Genomic DNA, 17,226 nt, shown 5'->3' on the forward strand with positions numbered 1-17,226 from the left:
TGAAAATTTCTGCCAAAGCAGATTTCATCAATACGTTTCAATAGTAACATTTAAAATTTATCAGAATATTTTTTGCCTAGATATACAAAGCGGACCTTGAGAAGAGTCAACATAATCAATTCTATGATGTTTTTTTGTCTCGTTTGGAATCTGTTTGGATATGCGAGTCCCAAACAAAGGCGTTACCGCTGTATTAGAATTTTAATGTTTTTTTTTTATTATCATCAGTAACTACACTAATACAAATACGCGGACATATCATGTTTTTAATCTTTAGTGATATCAAAATTAGTTGAATGTAATTCAAGTAAAAACGTTTCTAGGTATCATACAAAATTTAGTGATAAAAAGTAAATTTAATATCATAAATATCTCTAAGAAAAAAAAAAATAAAAAAAAATAAAATAAAGGAGAAAAGAGCAACAAATACGATCAACAGAGTGTCTGTCAAAATCTAGAAACTAGTCTTTCCTGATTTTTTATATTTCCCTGGTTTTATACCCTTTAACCTTGATGAATTTTTGTCTCTTTGAGCAAGCCTGTAGGTATGTGAATTTCCTGACTTTTCCTGACCATGTAGTATAATAGAGACGTCTTCTTCACTTCAAGAATGAAAAGAAAAAAGGCGAAACATTGCAAGCCGTGTAAAATTAGGGACAAACCATAGGTTACACATCTTAGTTCAGCCTTCAATTCTTCGCGCAAAAAGTTTACGGTAGTCTTACAATATTGTTATTCTTTGAGTTGATGCGTGGTGTCCTCGTCTTAGTTAGAACAGTCGCAACATGGTCGACATTGCAACGATAAACATATGATTATCTGCCTGAGAGGTGTGCATTAAAAATGTTCTTATTTAAAATTTTTTTTTTTTAATTTTTAAAAGCTTTCTAACTTTTTGCACAAAAGAAAAGTTAAACTGAAGCAATGTTGATAAAACATGTAAATTTTGCTTTTTTTTTATAAATTAACACGAATTGTGTAAAAAAATTTAGTCACTATTTAAAAAATATTTTATATGTGTTTCTATATACATATCATAGCTATATTAACAAAAAATTCAAGAAAAAAAAAATGAATTTATATAATAATCGACTCAACATTTCTGGTTTTATGTTTTCGTCTTTCATTATCTTTTTCGTTCACATCGCCATCATCAAGCAGTGGTTCTGAATGATAGCCTTCTTCATGAAAATGCGACTTTTTAAGTGACTTTAACGTAGATGGTCGGTTGGTACCTACATTATTCGTGTACCAAGTAGTCCTGGACGAATGCAATACAGAGTTGCTCGATCGCCGCCCCATATTCAAAGCTACCTTCCGATTAATATTCGAATGTATCTTTTTGAGTTCCTTGTCGACTAAAGAATTTCGTTTCTGTACAGTCTCCAAATCGCTACAAGCAGTTTTAAATTCCACCTCTGATATACTACAGAATTCACTCTCTATTTGTTTACTTTCCATTTGAGATCGCGCTTCCACCACTACTGAATTTATATTTTTTAAACAATTCAGAAGTGAAATCTTTTCTCCTTCTAACTCTTCTTTATAATTTTCTAACTCTGAAAGGGATAAACCATCTAATGTTTCTTTAAACGTCACAAACGACCTGATAAAATACGTCAACGACGACAATTTTCGTACTTTCGGCTTCGGTTTTGTTTTCGGTGGTGTTTTTCTAGCTTCAGAACTGGCTGAAGATAAATTCTTTTTTGCGACATTACTCGCGTTGCTAAGTTGTCTGTGTAATATTGCACGTCGGATGCTCTCTTGTTGCCTGAGAATACCTTTAACATTTTTAAAAGTTTCCACCGCGTTTTCTCTTTCAGGTATATTTTCAAGCATTTCCAACGGTTGTTCACCGAAGACATGATCCTCGTCGTCTTTCAAATCACTAAACCGACGCTTATCGAGATCAATTTTCGTTGCAGAGCCGGGGAAATCGTCAGTAGAGTTTTTGACAAACGACTTCCCTCCGTCGATAGAATCAGGTTTTACTCTTATTTCGACGCTACTTTTCCGATTTCCAATTGGCGAATGATTGGGTGTTGTAAATTCGTCTTTCAATAGCTCTTTCACATGTGCTAAAAGCTCTTCCCCGTCTCGTGTTTTAAGTTCAATTTCTCGTTTGATGTCGCGACCGAGGTTACTGGGATTTCTACTAGTATTTGAAACTTTTTCTTCGTCTAGGTAGGCGCTTCCATTTAGTTGTACAAAATCAAAATCGTCCGAAAGCAGTTTTTCCTTGCTTATAGAGGAATCGCGTGGTTGAGTTCCTGACAGACGGTGGAACAAAATACCCATTGATATCGCGACCATCCACTGGTCTGCAGTACTCTGATTCGGCGCTTTCAATGAAGCAGATCTTGACTTGGCATCTTTTGAGTAATCGAGTTTAAACGCGTATTTGTCACGAGCAGGATCGCTTTCGTCGAGAATAACAATGGTGGATAGGTCAATTTTTTTAATAACTTTCTCAGGTTTCGATCGTTTCGCGATATAAAAGACACCGTTTTTGATCCAACAATGTCTATCTTTATCTTTGATTTTGCTCTCTTCAAAATATTCTGTCAAAGGACCTAAAACAATAAAAAAGCGACGTTACTGAGAGGTAAGCAAGATTTTCCAACTACACGCTTCTTTAGATAAGAATATACTCCAGAAGTATACCGGAGATAAAATTAGACCAAAAGTTAAAAAATATCTTAAGAATATTTAGCATATGTTGAAATTTGCTTGTATGCTATCATGGAAGTAAAATATCTGTCCTCAGGTTTTATTTAGAAGTGTTTTTCCCCACAAAATCTAGGTAAATTTCAGTTCAATTACGCCACTTAAACGACAGTAACATGCGCTAAAAATACGCTAAGAATATAAAGATGATTTTTGCCCGAAATCTATGAATATTAAAGTTGAAACGAACAAACACAATTCTCATAAAAAATGTTTTACTTGAATTAAAGGTATACGACTTCATAATTTCAATCAATCAAATCAAAACAAAACTAAACAAAACTGAACAAACAAACAAACAAATAAATCAAAATTTCTCACCAGATATAGTATTTGTAGGATCAGCAGATTCCCGATATTTTTCAATAGCTTTCACATCATCAGCAACCAGCATCATGCTACTTCGCTTCTCTTTGTCAGTTTTAGAATCTTTTCCACTGGTGGTACTTCTTCTGGTACTAGCTGATAATTTGGCTTTATCTTTTGAATCTCTTTTATGCTCTTTCTGAAGACGCTTGAACTCATCCATCCAAACCTTATGAATATCATCATTAGGAGCGATGAGGTAAGTTATCGAGTCAGATTCGGCTTTAATATTTATGACTTTTGCCTTCTTCATATTTGATTCTTCAATTACACTACTTTGAATGCACAAAACTTTTCGCGCGTATTTTTCTCTTTCGTTAGAATAAATCTCAACTACGGATTTACGTAACACCACCCAACGTCTTGAACGAGTTTTACTTAGATCGCTTTCTCGAAGCTCAAACATGAAATTACTCAATCTTACATGTTCATCAAGTAACGGGGGGATTAATGTTCTATTTTCTGAAAATGAAGATATTGAAGACGTACTGGTCGTGGAAGAACGACTCGGCCTTCCAGAAGTAACCGTGTACTCTGTTTTGTTGATTTCAGTAATACTCCGTGTGTCGGCATCTTTTGTTACCAGTTCATCGGATGCCGACGTTGATGTCGACATTAACGAATATGTCGACGACAGGGGTGATGATAATGAGGGCGACTTTATTGATGTTTTTGGAGATCCAACATTTAATGTAGAAGCGACTGGTGAGCCATCTAACCTTTTATGCAACTGATCATCTCCATACAGAGCAGACACCCAATTATCCAACTCGCGCTCTGAAGTTAACTCGAATGTATACTCGCTACCCGAGTCCATAGCAGTGATTCGAAACCTGTAAGAGGATGATGGTGCGTCCGTAAATTCTTCAATGGCTGCATTTCGTAGCGGAATTTTCAGCAGAGGCTTTTTGTCCGTTTCATTTTCGAAGCAATAAAATATTTTCCCAGATATACGGCAATATCTTTCAGCTAAAATTTCGTCGTCATCGTTATCGTCATTAAGAACTTGCATGACGTCACCGCGTTGCGTTTCTTTGAGCATGATATCATCCTCCTTTGGGAGTTCGTAGGATTTATTCTTTGCTTTCCTAGTAAGTGTGTCCACCGTAAAGCTTCGGATGAGAGAAGACAGGCCTTTTTTCGGAACATCAGCAAATGAATTTTCTGTGATTGTTTTCGATCTCTCTTTCTCGGCATATAATTTTGATCTGTCTTTTTCTGAAATCGTTTTTGAGCGTTGTTTTTCTTCCTTTAGCTCCTTCGCGCGTTTCTTCATCTTGCCCACGTGGGGCATAGTTTTGCTGTGATGAAGAAGCACAGGTTCTGTTTTGTCTTTTTTCTCAATTGAATTGCTTCTTTTTCGAAATATTACTTCGTTGGGTTTCTCCTCTTCGTCCGCCACTATTTTCTCGTAACTCCCATCGTCGTCGATTTCTTCGTAATGTAACTTCTCAAAAGCATCCCTCCATTTTGCACACTCCTTTTCATTGGACGCTTTTAAGAGGATTTCTTTGTTTGTGTCTTCAACATGCAATCGTAATAGAACAGGATCGGCGCCAGGTTCGTCAATAATTTCAATTTTCATCGCGTAAAACACCGCAACTGGCGTTGCACTTGTAATATCTTCGTAAAACTTCAGCCACTTATCTCTTGTTATGACAATGAAACGTTCGATGTATCGAAAAGATTGATGAAACATTTGGAGCTCTGTTAAAAAACCTGTGTATCGAGCATCTTTAAGTTCTGTATCGCCACGTTGCATACTCTCGGGTTGACTGGGTGTGGTTGGTGCGCGGCGAGGAGGGAGAGGCAATGGATAACTTGAAGTAATGTACTTCTTTTCTCTATTCACATTATCAAGTGAAGATAAATCATCAGGTTGAAAAGTTTTATTCTAAAGAAAGTAAAATTTTAAATATAAAAAAAAACTTCAAGTGAAAATCGACGCAAATACAAATTAATTTCTTTACTGCTTAACCAACCTCATTAACAGGACTCTCGAGAAAAGACGTATTCGCTTTTTCATCTTGTTTAGATAAAGAAGCTGAAAGAGGCGGCACGTTTGCGTAAGGGAAAGCTTCTTCGCTTTGACTACCAACAAATTTCTAAAAAAAAACAGGTTAGTTATTGCAGAAAAGAACAACAGTACTCGGCAGTAATCTAACATTCTCGCTCTAAACTAGGCAGTAATTTAACATTCTCGTCCTATACTCGACAGTGGCATAACATTTTTGCTCATACTGGGAACTAACATAGCATTTTTGTCCTAAATCGGCAGTTACATAACATCTAAAAAGAATTTGAAGAGTAGTCGTAGGTTGTTCATAATGAATCATTTTTTAAAAGGTTGGTGGGTTTGTAATATGTCCACAACAAAATATTTGAACCTTCCAGTCAGGTAAAAATAAATAAAGCTATTTTTTCTTGTAAGAGAAAAAATAAAGATATTTTCACATTGGATTTTGTGTGAAGTTCGACAGTATTAACCGAGTCTCATCTTTATTTTCACTTGGTTGGGTTTTATTCGAATTTCTAGTTAGAAAAGATAACGTATACATACCCCGATACACACAGTCCATTCCTGCCATACATCTTTCCGCTTTGAGCTGAACCAAATGACTTTATCACCTTCCATAGTGATCTTGAACATATGATAGCCACACACGTCATCCTCCTCAGGAGGGAATGTTAGTGTAGCGTATGGCAGCAAAATGACAACATCGGCAGGATCTCGTGGCGAACGTTTGTAACTTATCAGTTTGTTGTCTTTAATGCAGCACCAACGGCGGCTCCAGTGGTTTTTCACCTTTCTGAGTAAATAACCTAGCGTAATAAAAACATAAAGCGTGTCTGTCATATATCAATTTGGGAAAGCATAATCTTCAAGAATTTCGAGCAATTCTGAAGAAAAATGTGGAAAGATACACTAAGAATGGAGATATTCTGCTGTTTTTAATTTTTCATTAAAAATACTCAAATCTAAATTCAGATAGGTGGGGCACTGGGATTGGTGCTTAAAACTTTAAGTGTCATTCACTTGTGGCTACCTGAAGATATGACACGAACAGATTAAATCAGAAAATCACTTCTACAACATCTAGAACTTTCCTAATAACATTCTACTGTTCATGGCTTGATATCCACGTTTCCATAGTACAATAAAAACGTAAAAAAACAAAAAAAACCAGCCATGCGATGATTTAAAATTCTTATGATACCTTGTAAAACAGCATCTGGATCTTCAAAACTCTCAGAACGTGCTCGTGACGGTTTACTTCGCCTACCGACACGTAGTAATTTATTCTTTGGAATTTTTTCCGTTGACGGGAATCTTTTTTCCACATCTTCGCTATCAGCAGATTCGTTGTCTCCATCTAAATTATTAAGTTAAAAAAAGTTAGCGAAGGGTTGATTCTACTAATATATTTTCCTGATCACAGTATTAACGCTTTATGACCAGACTTGTTATAAGATTTGTCTGTTTTTTTTTGTTCTGAGATATCTTGTCAAAAGCGCAAAAAGTAAACAATAAGATTTCATAACATTTTCAAAACAGCTTTCTTGTTTTTACGAATTGTTAAAAATAGACGGCAGACGATAAAGATTATATACTTCCATGTTAGTCCATAAAATAATAAACACCATTCGTGCATTTATTATGAACAAAACAAAACAATTATACATAACACAATAAGAACTTACCGAGATCAGACATGTAGTTTTTCTTCACAGGAGACGGCATGTCAATTACCATTGAGGGGATGTTTTCATTAGAGGTTGAACTATCCTCTTCCGTTGATTCCTCGTCTTCACCCTCCTCCTCTTCTTCTTTTATATAACTTTGCGCTCCTCCCTTGTCCATGAGCTGCAACAAAAATAAGACATAAAGAAAAACAATATCGATAACATAGAGAAAGTCACTTTTACACGATACAATTAATCTAAGAGCAATATGTCGCAACTTACATCGACAGAGTTTCTTCCTTTGCGAATTTCTTTCGCCAAAACATTTAGCCACTTCATTAGGTCGTCTCTCGATTCTGCAGCAAAATATAAAGTTTCGGAACCTTCTTTGTAAATTTTAAAGGAGAAACTTTTCCAGGTCTCTTCTGCTCTGTCTAATTCGTAACCAGGTAGAAATAATTGTGAGCTTGGGTCGATCGAATCAGGTTGCCTAAAATAGTCATGTTATCAAACGTCCTCAAATCATAGGTCGCCAATAAATCTTATGCTCAAATCTTACATTAAAAATATAAACATCGCAAGGATACCTGCTGATTAACAAGTTTGTGTGACTATATATACCCCAGATACAAAATTTAGGGTTTTCAAGGTCATTTTTCTCGAATACTTAGGATTCTCAAAATCTAATTTTAATGTGTTGCATACAAGTTGAAAGTATAAAGTGTTTCACCCTCACCAGCTAACCTGTATAACTTGACAACATTTTATAATTCCTAGATATTCCACCCTGTTTTTTTGCCCTAAATACTAGACCTCTGTTCTGGAATGAAATTCTAAAATTAGTTCATATTCTGATCAATGTCAGCTTTTATAGTTACATTTCAAAAAAAAACTAAATTAAACATTTACCTGTAGCAAATGAGACATTGGTCTTTTACTTTGCAATATCGTTTTTGCCAAACTGCTAAAATCCGTCTTTGATGTAATATACCACAATATACTGCAGACAGGTCACGTAAAAATTCGACTTCTTTTTCTTTACGGCCTTTGAATTTTTTCATTGGCCAAGTGTTTGAATTAAAACTGTGGTCTCCATCCTTCGTATTCTCTCCACCCTCCGACTCAGCCAAAGATGCAAATGATCCACTAAGTGAGTTATCTGATAAGGATGATGTATCATCTAAAGAAGATATTTTAACAAACATAACAAAAGCTTCCACAATTTCTAAAAACGAGATATACTTCAATGCGGATCCTAGGATCAGATTACCATATCAAAAATTTATGGCGAAACAAAATTATTTAACATATTAAGAATCACTTAACAACCATTAATTAAATCGACCATTTTGTTATTTTAAAAAAGTACGAAAAAGTTATATCAGCATTCAAGCACAGTGGCAACACACAGAAAAGAAGATAAATTACCATCAGATTTATCATCCAGCATAATAGTGCTACTAGTTCTCGTTCTACCGCGTTCTGGTAGTTCTGGTGGCATATCAGTTAGTACGCCAGGAGTTGGAGGTAAAGGCATAGAGCTATAGTCAGAGTAATTATCTATTCCTTGAGATGGTGGCTGGCTGCCGTGTGGTATGATCATGTCCATTGCTTCATAAAGATGAGGCGATGTTGGAGACATGAGAGATCTATCTGAGTCAGACATTGGAGGGTTGTCCATGCTTTCATAGATATCCATTGGTGGAGATCTGCTTAACTAAAATATTGCAAGAGAAGAAATAAATTAGCTGTATTGTATATGTTGTGTATGTGACAAACAATTAATTGATAGGCCAGTAGCAAAATGTTGGGAAAACCTTGATTTTCCATGATTTAAGGAGCAAATTTCATCAAAAATGGAGCAAGCTTACTTAACTTTAACTAAACTTAACATGAAAAGGATTTTATTGATTCACAAGGCAAACCATGATCATTAAAAGGTATTCTAAAGTAGACAGTTTTCTTGTAGGCCAATTGTTAATGTTGCATGGAAACTATTTTTATAGAATCTTGTATGTGAAAATTGATGGAAGAGGGTAGAGCGCTTTTTACAAAAACAAAAATAATCACCTTTTCAAGCATCTCATCAGGCTTCTCATAAGACGGCTCGTCTTCATCATCACTTCCATCTTCAAGATCTTCAGATCCTTTCAATGATAAGTACACAGCTAGTCCTTGACCTCCACCACCAGATTTTCCATCTTTGCAATCAGCTAATATCTTAGCTCGTTGAAATGCATTATACCACAATTTATATTGCTGTTCATCTACTGCTGCTAATACAATAGAGGGATAACCTTTGCACCGGACATGGAATGTATATTTTTCAACAGCATCTTGAAAAACCTAATTGTTAGAGCAATAAAACATATCATGTTTAGAATTTAGCAGTGAATTTTTAAAATTAGTGCAAAAAACTCAAAAAAATTATGTGAATATATTAAAGCTTATAAAGCATGGAATGTTGCAAGTGTGTTGTATAGTTACATGTGATAGTATGCTACTGTTGTTTTAAAATGCTACACACCTCGTATTCCGTTAGATCTGCAATGCAGTTTGCAGGTTCGGTTAAATCGTTAAAAAGATATAACTTTTGTCGTTTTACAACACTCCATTGCTTCGTGTTTGATGTGACATTCCGTAACAAGCCAGAATACAATGGTTTTTGTAAATCGTGAACCATAACAATTTCTGGACTATTACTTCTAATAAATAAATAAAATATATTTCCTATTTATGTTTATCCTTTAGCAATACCTACAGATAATTCTAACCAGACTCAGATTTCAAAAAATGGTTGAGAGGGTTAACAACAGTTACCTGTCTTGTAATGGTGATGTAGGATATGGCAAAGTTTTATCATATATTGCTGATGATGACCTGCCTTTTCTTTCCGGGACAGGTGGAGGAGGGCCGTCAGGGGTTGGGTACTTCTCAGGTATCTTTGCTTCAGTTTTTTCATCAGGGCTACTTAAACTTCCAATTCTTTCATAAATAACATCAATTTCAGGAATCTCGTTCAAAGACTAACAAAATAAATTAGTTTTTAGAGTTGACATATACACCCAAATTGAAATTCACATTATGCACAGGAAATATATAAATCCAGCTACTGCAACTTTGTTACTGTCCTGGAAGATCAAAAATAGGATTATATACAAATAGTCAGAAAGCAACAATATAAGTATTAATATGGGAGACAAATACAAGTAATAATTTAAGAGACAAATCAGAGGGCAGGATTGTTAACGAACTGTTTCTGTTTGGACTGTTGTGAGCCAATAATACTAATTTTTGCGGTTTTTTTTATTTGGTTACTAATTTGGTACATTACAACGTTTACCTCATTTTGGTCAACCAAGTTTTGATTTTTTTGGTAAGGTGCTTGTGACTTGTCTCGATTTTTCCATAAAGTGGCCTTCTTTGATAGTTCTCTCTGTTTTGTTAAAAATTCTTCACTTGCTGGTGCAGTTGCTCTTCGAGGTTGTATATCTGATAATTCCTGGCCTTCAAAAACATTTGTTGATGATCTACCTATAAATCTTGGTGGAAGTGAAGGTGGCTTGATAAAATCATCTAGTTGATCAATAAATGTAGAACATTTTTCTGCAGTGGCAGAAGAAAGCGATGTTTCTTGGGTAATGATATCATGAAGAAAATCTCGTATTTCCAGTAAGATCTTATTGTATTCTATTAATGAAAAAATATAAACTAAATTTATTTCATTGAAATGTTCATCATTTTATTTTAATTATCATTGAGTACCTATTTGGTGTAACATTTTCTTGCTTGCTTTTCTTAATTGCAAAATTCTGTATATATATATCAAATCAAGAAATAATAAATTGGATAAAAAAGTAATAAAAAATTAGTCACTTTGTAAACTGGTAACTTTTTACTGAGAACCGTTTAAAATTAGTTTGCCATAATATTTGTATATTTAAACTGAGCTAATAACTTATGGAGGACAAAAAATTACTTAATATCAGGTCTTTGGAAAGTTTTTGTGTATGACATCACAACTTCCTGTATTTCAAATATTTAAATCTGTAATATATATCCTAAGATTTCTAAAAAAAGACTTGTTAAACAACTGTTTATCCTCTGTAACATAAGAAATATTCATTATTCATTTTAGTGTCCTTCTATCAGTTTTATATGGTAACACAACAGGACATTAGCTAGCTTTTATTTTAACCACTAGATGGAGGATTACCGATTTAAAATGCTATGGGCTGCAAAATATTCCTTATATATAGAAATATATATTGAAGTTTTTCTCATTGCTTCTGATTATAGTACTGGAATCAGGGCACCTTACTTTGTGGATCACATATCATGCGCATGTTCATAAAAAAATGTTGCATTTTAAAATTTGCTATGTTGGCTTTACAAGTTTAAAAAATACTTTCAAAAAACTTTAATGCTTTATTTTATTCGGGGATAAGAAGCAAATAATAACAATTGATCGGGTGACTTTACCCCATGGTAAATCACCTGATAGAGTGAATGAGTAACACCCTGACCTTCACAATCTTAAAATGTTAATCTGATTGCTATCGCAAAAAAATTTCCTATTGCGAGATCATGATAGCATCTCGGATTGTGCGCGTCACACATGATACACAATCACAATATTAGGTGTTCTGATTTCAGTACTGTAGGTTGTAAATAATTCAATTGCTTTAAATTATTATAAATTTTGCAATAACACATTCATCTTATTATGTTTATAGTATTTTTATATATAGCATGCCTAATAAGGAGAGAAAATTGCCTAAATAAACCACTGTGGGTTATTTAAACTACTTTAGCCCGATTTGCAGTTGTCCCTGACTGACAAAGGTTGCACAATAAGTTGTCAATGCTTTTTTCGCCAGACATATCTGTGAAGACTACAGATGTTGAAGGTGTTTTAAGATTTACAATTATTTCAGCATAAATGCAAAGGTAAGTATATACAGAATCAAGGCATATTTTTCTTACTTAAAATTGTCTTTTAAAAGGGCAAGTCGCAGTCCAAAAGTGCAATATAATATTACGATGCTATTAACTTTAGTTCACACATGTTCAGACTCTTTTTGCCTTTTGAGTGCTTTATACATGTAGCTTAAGTCTTTTTCAGGAATATTCGCACAATGATGATTCGCACGTGTAAATCGAGTAACGCGTGCGATGTAAAGCGCACGTGCAAAGAATGTTACGAATACCACACAGGCTCCCAGGTTATTTTTTGTCGCGCATTCATTTTGCGGTAGAAAAGTTGGGGACGTTTTAAATCGTGAACCCCAAACACGATGATCGTCTACTGGTATAGAGACTCTCTTAATCTTAACTTCCTTATCTACATGTCCGAAATAGTATGCATGACTATACTGTCATTTTTATATTTATTGTTCACTTTTCAGGTCATCACAAGCAAATAGGCAAAAATCTTTATCCATGTGGCTTAAAACTTCAAAAAAATTAAAACCTCACATGGGTTTCGTTTTTACAGGCATAAAGAAAAAATCCATTAAATTTGGACTTGAAGAAATTATCTACAATTAAATCCATAATAAAATGTCTATTCCGCCTGTAAGTGCAGTTTTGCAGACTTGTTTCATCCGTGCTCCGTCGGCGCTCATCTCCGCATTAGTTAAGAATCGCATGGCTGGATTTCTTGTGTAAGACCTGGTTACCAACGACGAAGGGTCCAGGCAAAAGAGATTTATGTCTACGTAGTTCTTTTAACTAAGTCAGGAGTCGGTGAATTAGCTAGAATGGTCAGGTTGGCTATGAATAGGCTTTCTCGTGGATTAAAAGGACCAGGACTATTCAATAATTTCTTAGATCTAAAAGTGTCCGACCATGATGGAAATCTATTGGATTTCGAGGGCTGCCATCGCACGCTACAAAATGGATTTTAAAGGATTTTGAAAACTCATCATTTATTTTTCAGGCGTGCGATTAATCACACGCCTGAAACGATTTAGGCGTGTGCGTTGTAATCATTCTTTAAATGCATAACAAACCTATATTATTATAAAATTAGACAGGCTACAGAATATTTTTTAAAAAAATTTTTTATTGGTCTTCTCCACAGATTCCCTTTGGTAATTTGCGTCACAAGTTCTCCTAATGTCATGTCTGTTTTTTGAGCATCACAAAAAGGTATATGCCGATGTCTCAAGCAGCTACTAGCTCCATCTGAGACAAGTCACTAAATATTACAACCATTTCAATCATAAAATAGTCCAAGAAATAATTCCAGTGGATCTCACATTGGAAAAAACACATCACGGAATTAAGACTCGACCATGCGCAAACGCCCAACTTGTTTATCGGCATTTTTGCAAAGTTGTTTTTAGGATGGCTTATAGTCAAAGGGCTGTTTGAAAAGATAATCACATAATTTAGGACGGTGTGCACTAGCTACAGTACTGTGAAAGGGTTTGTTAACATCGTGGTTCGTGTTTATTTTATGTTACGCACGAACCATGATAGCCCACGATGCGTATTTTTTTAACAATCGTGGACCTCACGATCATGTTTCGTGGATTGCACGAACAAAAACTAAATATTACATCGTGGCGTCCACGATTGATAACTTCTATTGTAAAACAACAAAGACCGCATTAGTTTATCAATTAAATTAAAACCGACGGCAAAAAAATAAATTAACACTTGTTGTTTTAATTCGTTGTCATAAATCTAGCTACATAATAGATTTTAATCATTCGTGAATCAAAATGTGATGTTAAAAAACATTTCTATAGCCGCTTTTCGTTTTTAAACTTTTAAAATGCAATCTAAAAAAACATTTCTATCACCGCTTTTCGTTTATAAACTTTAAAATGGGATCTAAAAACACATTTATATCACCGCTTTTCGTTTTTAAACTTTTAAAATGCGATCTAAAAGAGCATTTCTATCGCCACTATTCGTTTATATACTTTTAAAATGCAATCTAAAAAACATTTCTATTGCCGCTTTTGTTTTTAAACTTTTAAAATGCAATATAAAAAAGCATTTCTATCGGCACAGACAAATTTAACTTTTCTAGACAAATCACATTTCGTAAAATACGATCTCGTCCATGACAAAAAAGTATACACCAAGCAAAAACTACAAATATGCTTTTTTAACTTGATAAAACCTGAAACAAACAAATTAACTTTAATGAAAGACTTTTTTGAAAAGAAAAAAAATTAATTTATACTGGCTATAAAAATTGTGGAGCTCACGAAAATAATCATGTGACACACAATCCTTCGTGGAGATAATAATATTAGCGTGGTGGCCACAATAGAATGTTTGAATGTTTGTTATAATAAAGACCACAGTTTTATCGCGGTTCGTGTGCACCACGTTCGTTACACGAACACGTTGTTAACAAACCTTTTCACAGTACTGTAGATAGTTCAGAGCAAGAGCTACCACTCTCGTTACCTTACTTAGCGAGTTGCCTATAGCTAGCCAGATGTTAACCCTGACTGTAAGTTAAGCATATTTCCAAAAAATTGTATCAACTTTATTAGAAAGTTTTTATTGATTAGTTGATATCTTCCTTGTTTAAGTGTATTTCCAGTAGTTAGAACTTAATTCTTCTGTGGACAGTCAACTAGCTAGTTAACTAAGCTTTCTTCTTCGAGTTGATAAAATGAGTTTCTCTCACACAAAATTTTTCCCACCCTAACTACTCCGATTTCCCGGTGGTAGGAAAATTACGCTGGGTTACTCCTGGGTATCAACTAGCTAGATACAATAATAATAATAATAATAATAATAATAATAATAAATATTTAAAGTGGCTAGCCCAGAAAATCACAAAAACCTATAGTTAGTGGATTGTTTCCACTGGGGGCCACTAGAACAAAAAAGAAACAAAAAATGATAAACCTTAGACTGCCTCAGCTCAATCAAACATAGTAACATTTATAATCTGTGAAAATTGAAAAGAAAAAGAATAAAAAACAAAAATTAAAAAATTCAAAAGTGATCTCCATTAGAATTTGCCAAATACATTAGAGATGGAAGTCTTAAACGAAAGCAGACTTCCATCACAGGTCACTTGGTCTGGAAGATTATTCCACACTTTTGCAGCTCTAAATGGGAAGGCTTTTTTGCCAAATTCCGTGTTGACCAAGGGAAGTGTGAACCTGTTTTTTGAAGCTCCTCTTGTTTGATGATTATGACAGTTTTTTGTCAAAAGGAATTTTGAGCGCATGTAATCAGGAGCAATGTGATTCATGGCTTTGAAAACTAATATGGCATCGTTTTTGATGAGTAAATTATTCATTGAATATTCCCTCTCTTTCCCAAGAAAGGTACGGACACATTTTAATCGTTTTTCTAGTTTTCCCAATCTACCTTGGGTGGCACAAGCCCATGCCGAGGAGCAGTAGTTGAAATATGGCATGACAAGTGCATTGATTAAAAGGTTTTTTGTGTGAGGTGTTAAACAGGATGCAATGGTTCTAATTTTAGAATATTTAATTAGTATTTTTCTATTTATGTCATTAATGTGCTTTTCCCATTGCATTTTTTGATCAAATGTTACCCCAAGATATTTAACTTTTTCGCTCCTCTTCAAAGGAATACCCATATAGTTGATAGTTTTGTTCTCAACTTTTTTTAACTGGCTGTGGTTGCCGAAAAAGATTGTTTCAGTTTTGTCCGTATTAATAGTCATTTTGTTATTATTCAGCCAGAGGTCGACTTGCGAAAGTTCTAACTCGACCTGGGAGACAAGGGTATCCAAGTTTTTATGAGACGAAATAATTATTGTATCATCCGCATATAGATGGTGGTAGTTTGAATTGATGACAGATTTTAAGTCATCAATATACAAAAGAAAGAGCAGGGGCCCCAACACAGATCCCTGCGGCACCCCAAAACCGTCTTCATGAAGCAGATCTGATCCTGTGTCGTTTACAAGAGTCAGCTGCATTCGGTCCGTTAAGTAGGACTCGAACCAGTCAAAGGCAGCATCTCTGATGCCAAAACACCATAGTTTTTTTAACAAAATTTTATGATCAACAGTGTCAAAAGCTTTTTTAAGGTCAATGAGCACAGCACAAACAAAGTTATGTTGGTCGAGCTCAGTAAGAATAAAATCAGAGACATCGACTACTGCAGTTTCTGTGGAAAAGAGTTTTCGAAATCCGGACTGTCTGTCATTCAGGAAGTTGTGCTCAGAAATAAAATGAGACATTTGCTCATGCACTAACTTTTCAAAAATTTTCATAGGAATTGGCAAAATGGAGATAGGCCGATAATTAGTAGGATCTGTTTTATTGCCACTTTTAAAAATAGGCGAGACCCTTTTAGTCTTCCAACATTTAGGTACATAACCAGTAAATAAAGATTTGTTGAAAAGACTTGATAAATAAATACTTAAAACTGACGAACCTGCTTTTAGCAGTCGTGAACCAATTCCGTCCAAGCCTGTAGCTTTATTAAGTTTTAGTGATCTAATTATTTTTTCGACACTTTTGGTCTCAATACGAGCCCACCGAAAATCGTGTCCACTAACAGGTGGATTAACATTAGTAGTGTCAGAAGAAAATTTAGAGGCTAGTTTGGCACCAACACTGACAAAAAATGAATTGAATGTGTTGGAAATTTCTTTTGGGTGAGAAGTTTCTGTACCATCGTTTTGGACTACTCGTTTTATCGAGGTAGTATTGCCTGACTTATCAGGAACCAGTTTTTTTAGGGTTTTCCAAAGTTGTTTTGGCTGTTTTTGAAAGTCCTGCAAAACGTCATTATAGTACTCGTTTTTGAGTCGATTTTTGAGACCTATTACCTGGTTCCTTTTTTGTTTGAAAGCTTCCCAGTCTATGATGGATTTTGTTTACACAGTAAAACAGTTAAATTCTTACAAAATTAACTTGCAATCCTGTTTTAACAATTAAATGGACTTTTACTATCCTTACCATTCTGATGCATGAATCCAAGCCTATCTACTAGCTTAGTAGCTTGAAAGTATGTTTTAAATTTGTGAAAACTCAGTTTTCTTACCTACAATGCGTTCACTTTGATTGGAAGATATTTGGGCCATCTCCTCCCTAGAACTTCTTCATGCATAGAAGCAATTGATAATTCTCCATAACTGATAATTTGTTTACAATATTATGAAAATTTTCAGCACATTCAACAAGTTTGAGATGGGCAATCTAAATAACTCGCTTTTTTGTAAAATTCAAATATCTACATTGGCATAACGGCCTGGGTAAACAAGAAAACATTAAGCGCAGTGGGAAAGCAAAGCTGAGGCCTTTTGCGAAGAAAGTAACCGAAGTTGAATGAATGTTCCTGTTTTGAGCTTTTAAATCTCTCTCACTCTGGACCAGAGTTCGGTGAAAGACGTAAAGTATAGAATCGTGTACTTGACAAAAGTCATGTTATAGAATGTCGTTGTGCGTAGTAGAGTGTCGAGGTGCAATATGGAACGCGTTGGTA

General features: G+C 34.7%; 1 protein-coding gene across 1 annotated transcript; it reads right to left on the reverse strand.

The window, feature by feature from the left end:
* Window positions 1-258: 258 nt before the first annotated feature.
* On the reverse strand, window positions 259-17,076 carry LOC130641459 (uncharacterized). Its single transcript, XM_057448266.1, has 14 exons — window positions 16,786-17,076; window positions 10,124-10,470; window positions 9,601-9,806; window positions 9,308-9,485; window positions 8,851-9,126; window positions 8,209-8,497; window positions 7,690-7,960; window positions 7,063-7,270; window positions 6,799-6,961; window positions 6,315-6,470; window positions 5,657-5,919; window positions 5,079-5,201; window positions 3,052-4,990; window positions 259-2,576 (listed from the first exon to the last, which is right to left on the reverse strand). The coding sequence occupies exons 1-14, from the start codon at window positions 16,823-16,825 to the stop codon at window positions 1,078-1,080; spliced, it is 5,958 nt and encodes a 1,985-aa protein (XP_057304249.1). The 5' UTR covers window positions 16,826-17,076; the 3' UTR covers window positions 259-1,077.
* Between the last annotated feature and the right edge of the window lie 150 nt (window positions 17,077-17,226).

Source organism: Hydractinia symbiolongicarpus, chromosome 4, assembly GCF_029227915.1.
Source record: "Hydractinia symbiolongicarpus strain clone_291-10 chromosome 4, HSymV2.1, whole genome shotgun sequence".
NCBI lineage: Eukaryota > Metazoa > Cnidaria > Hydrozoa > Anthoathecata > Hydractiniidae > Hydractinia > Hydractinia symbiolongicarpus.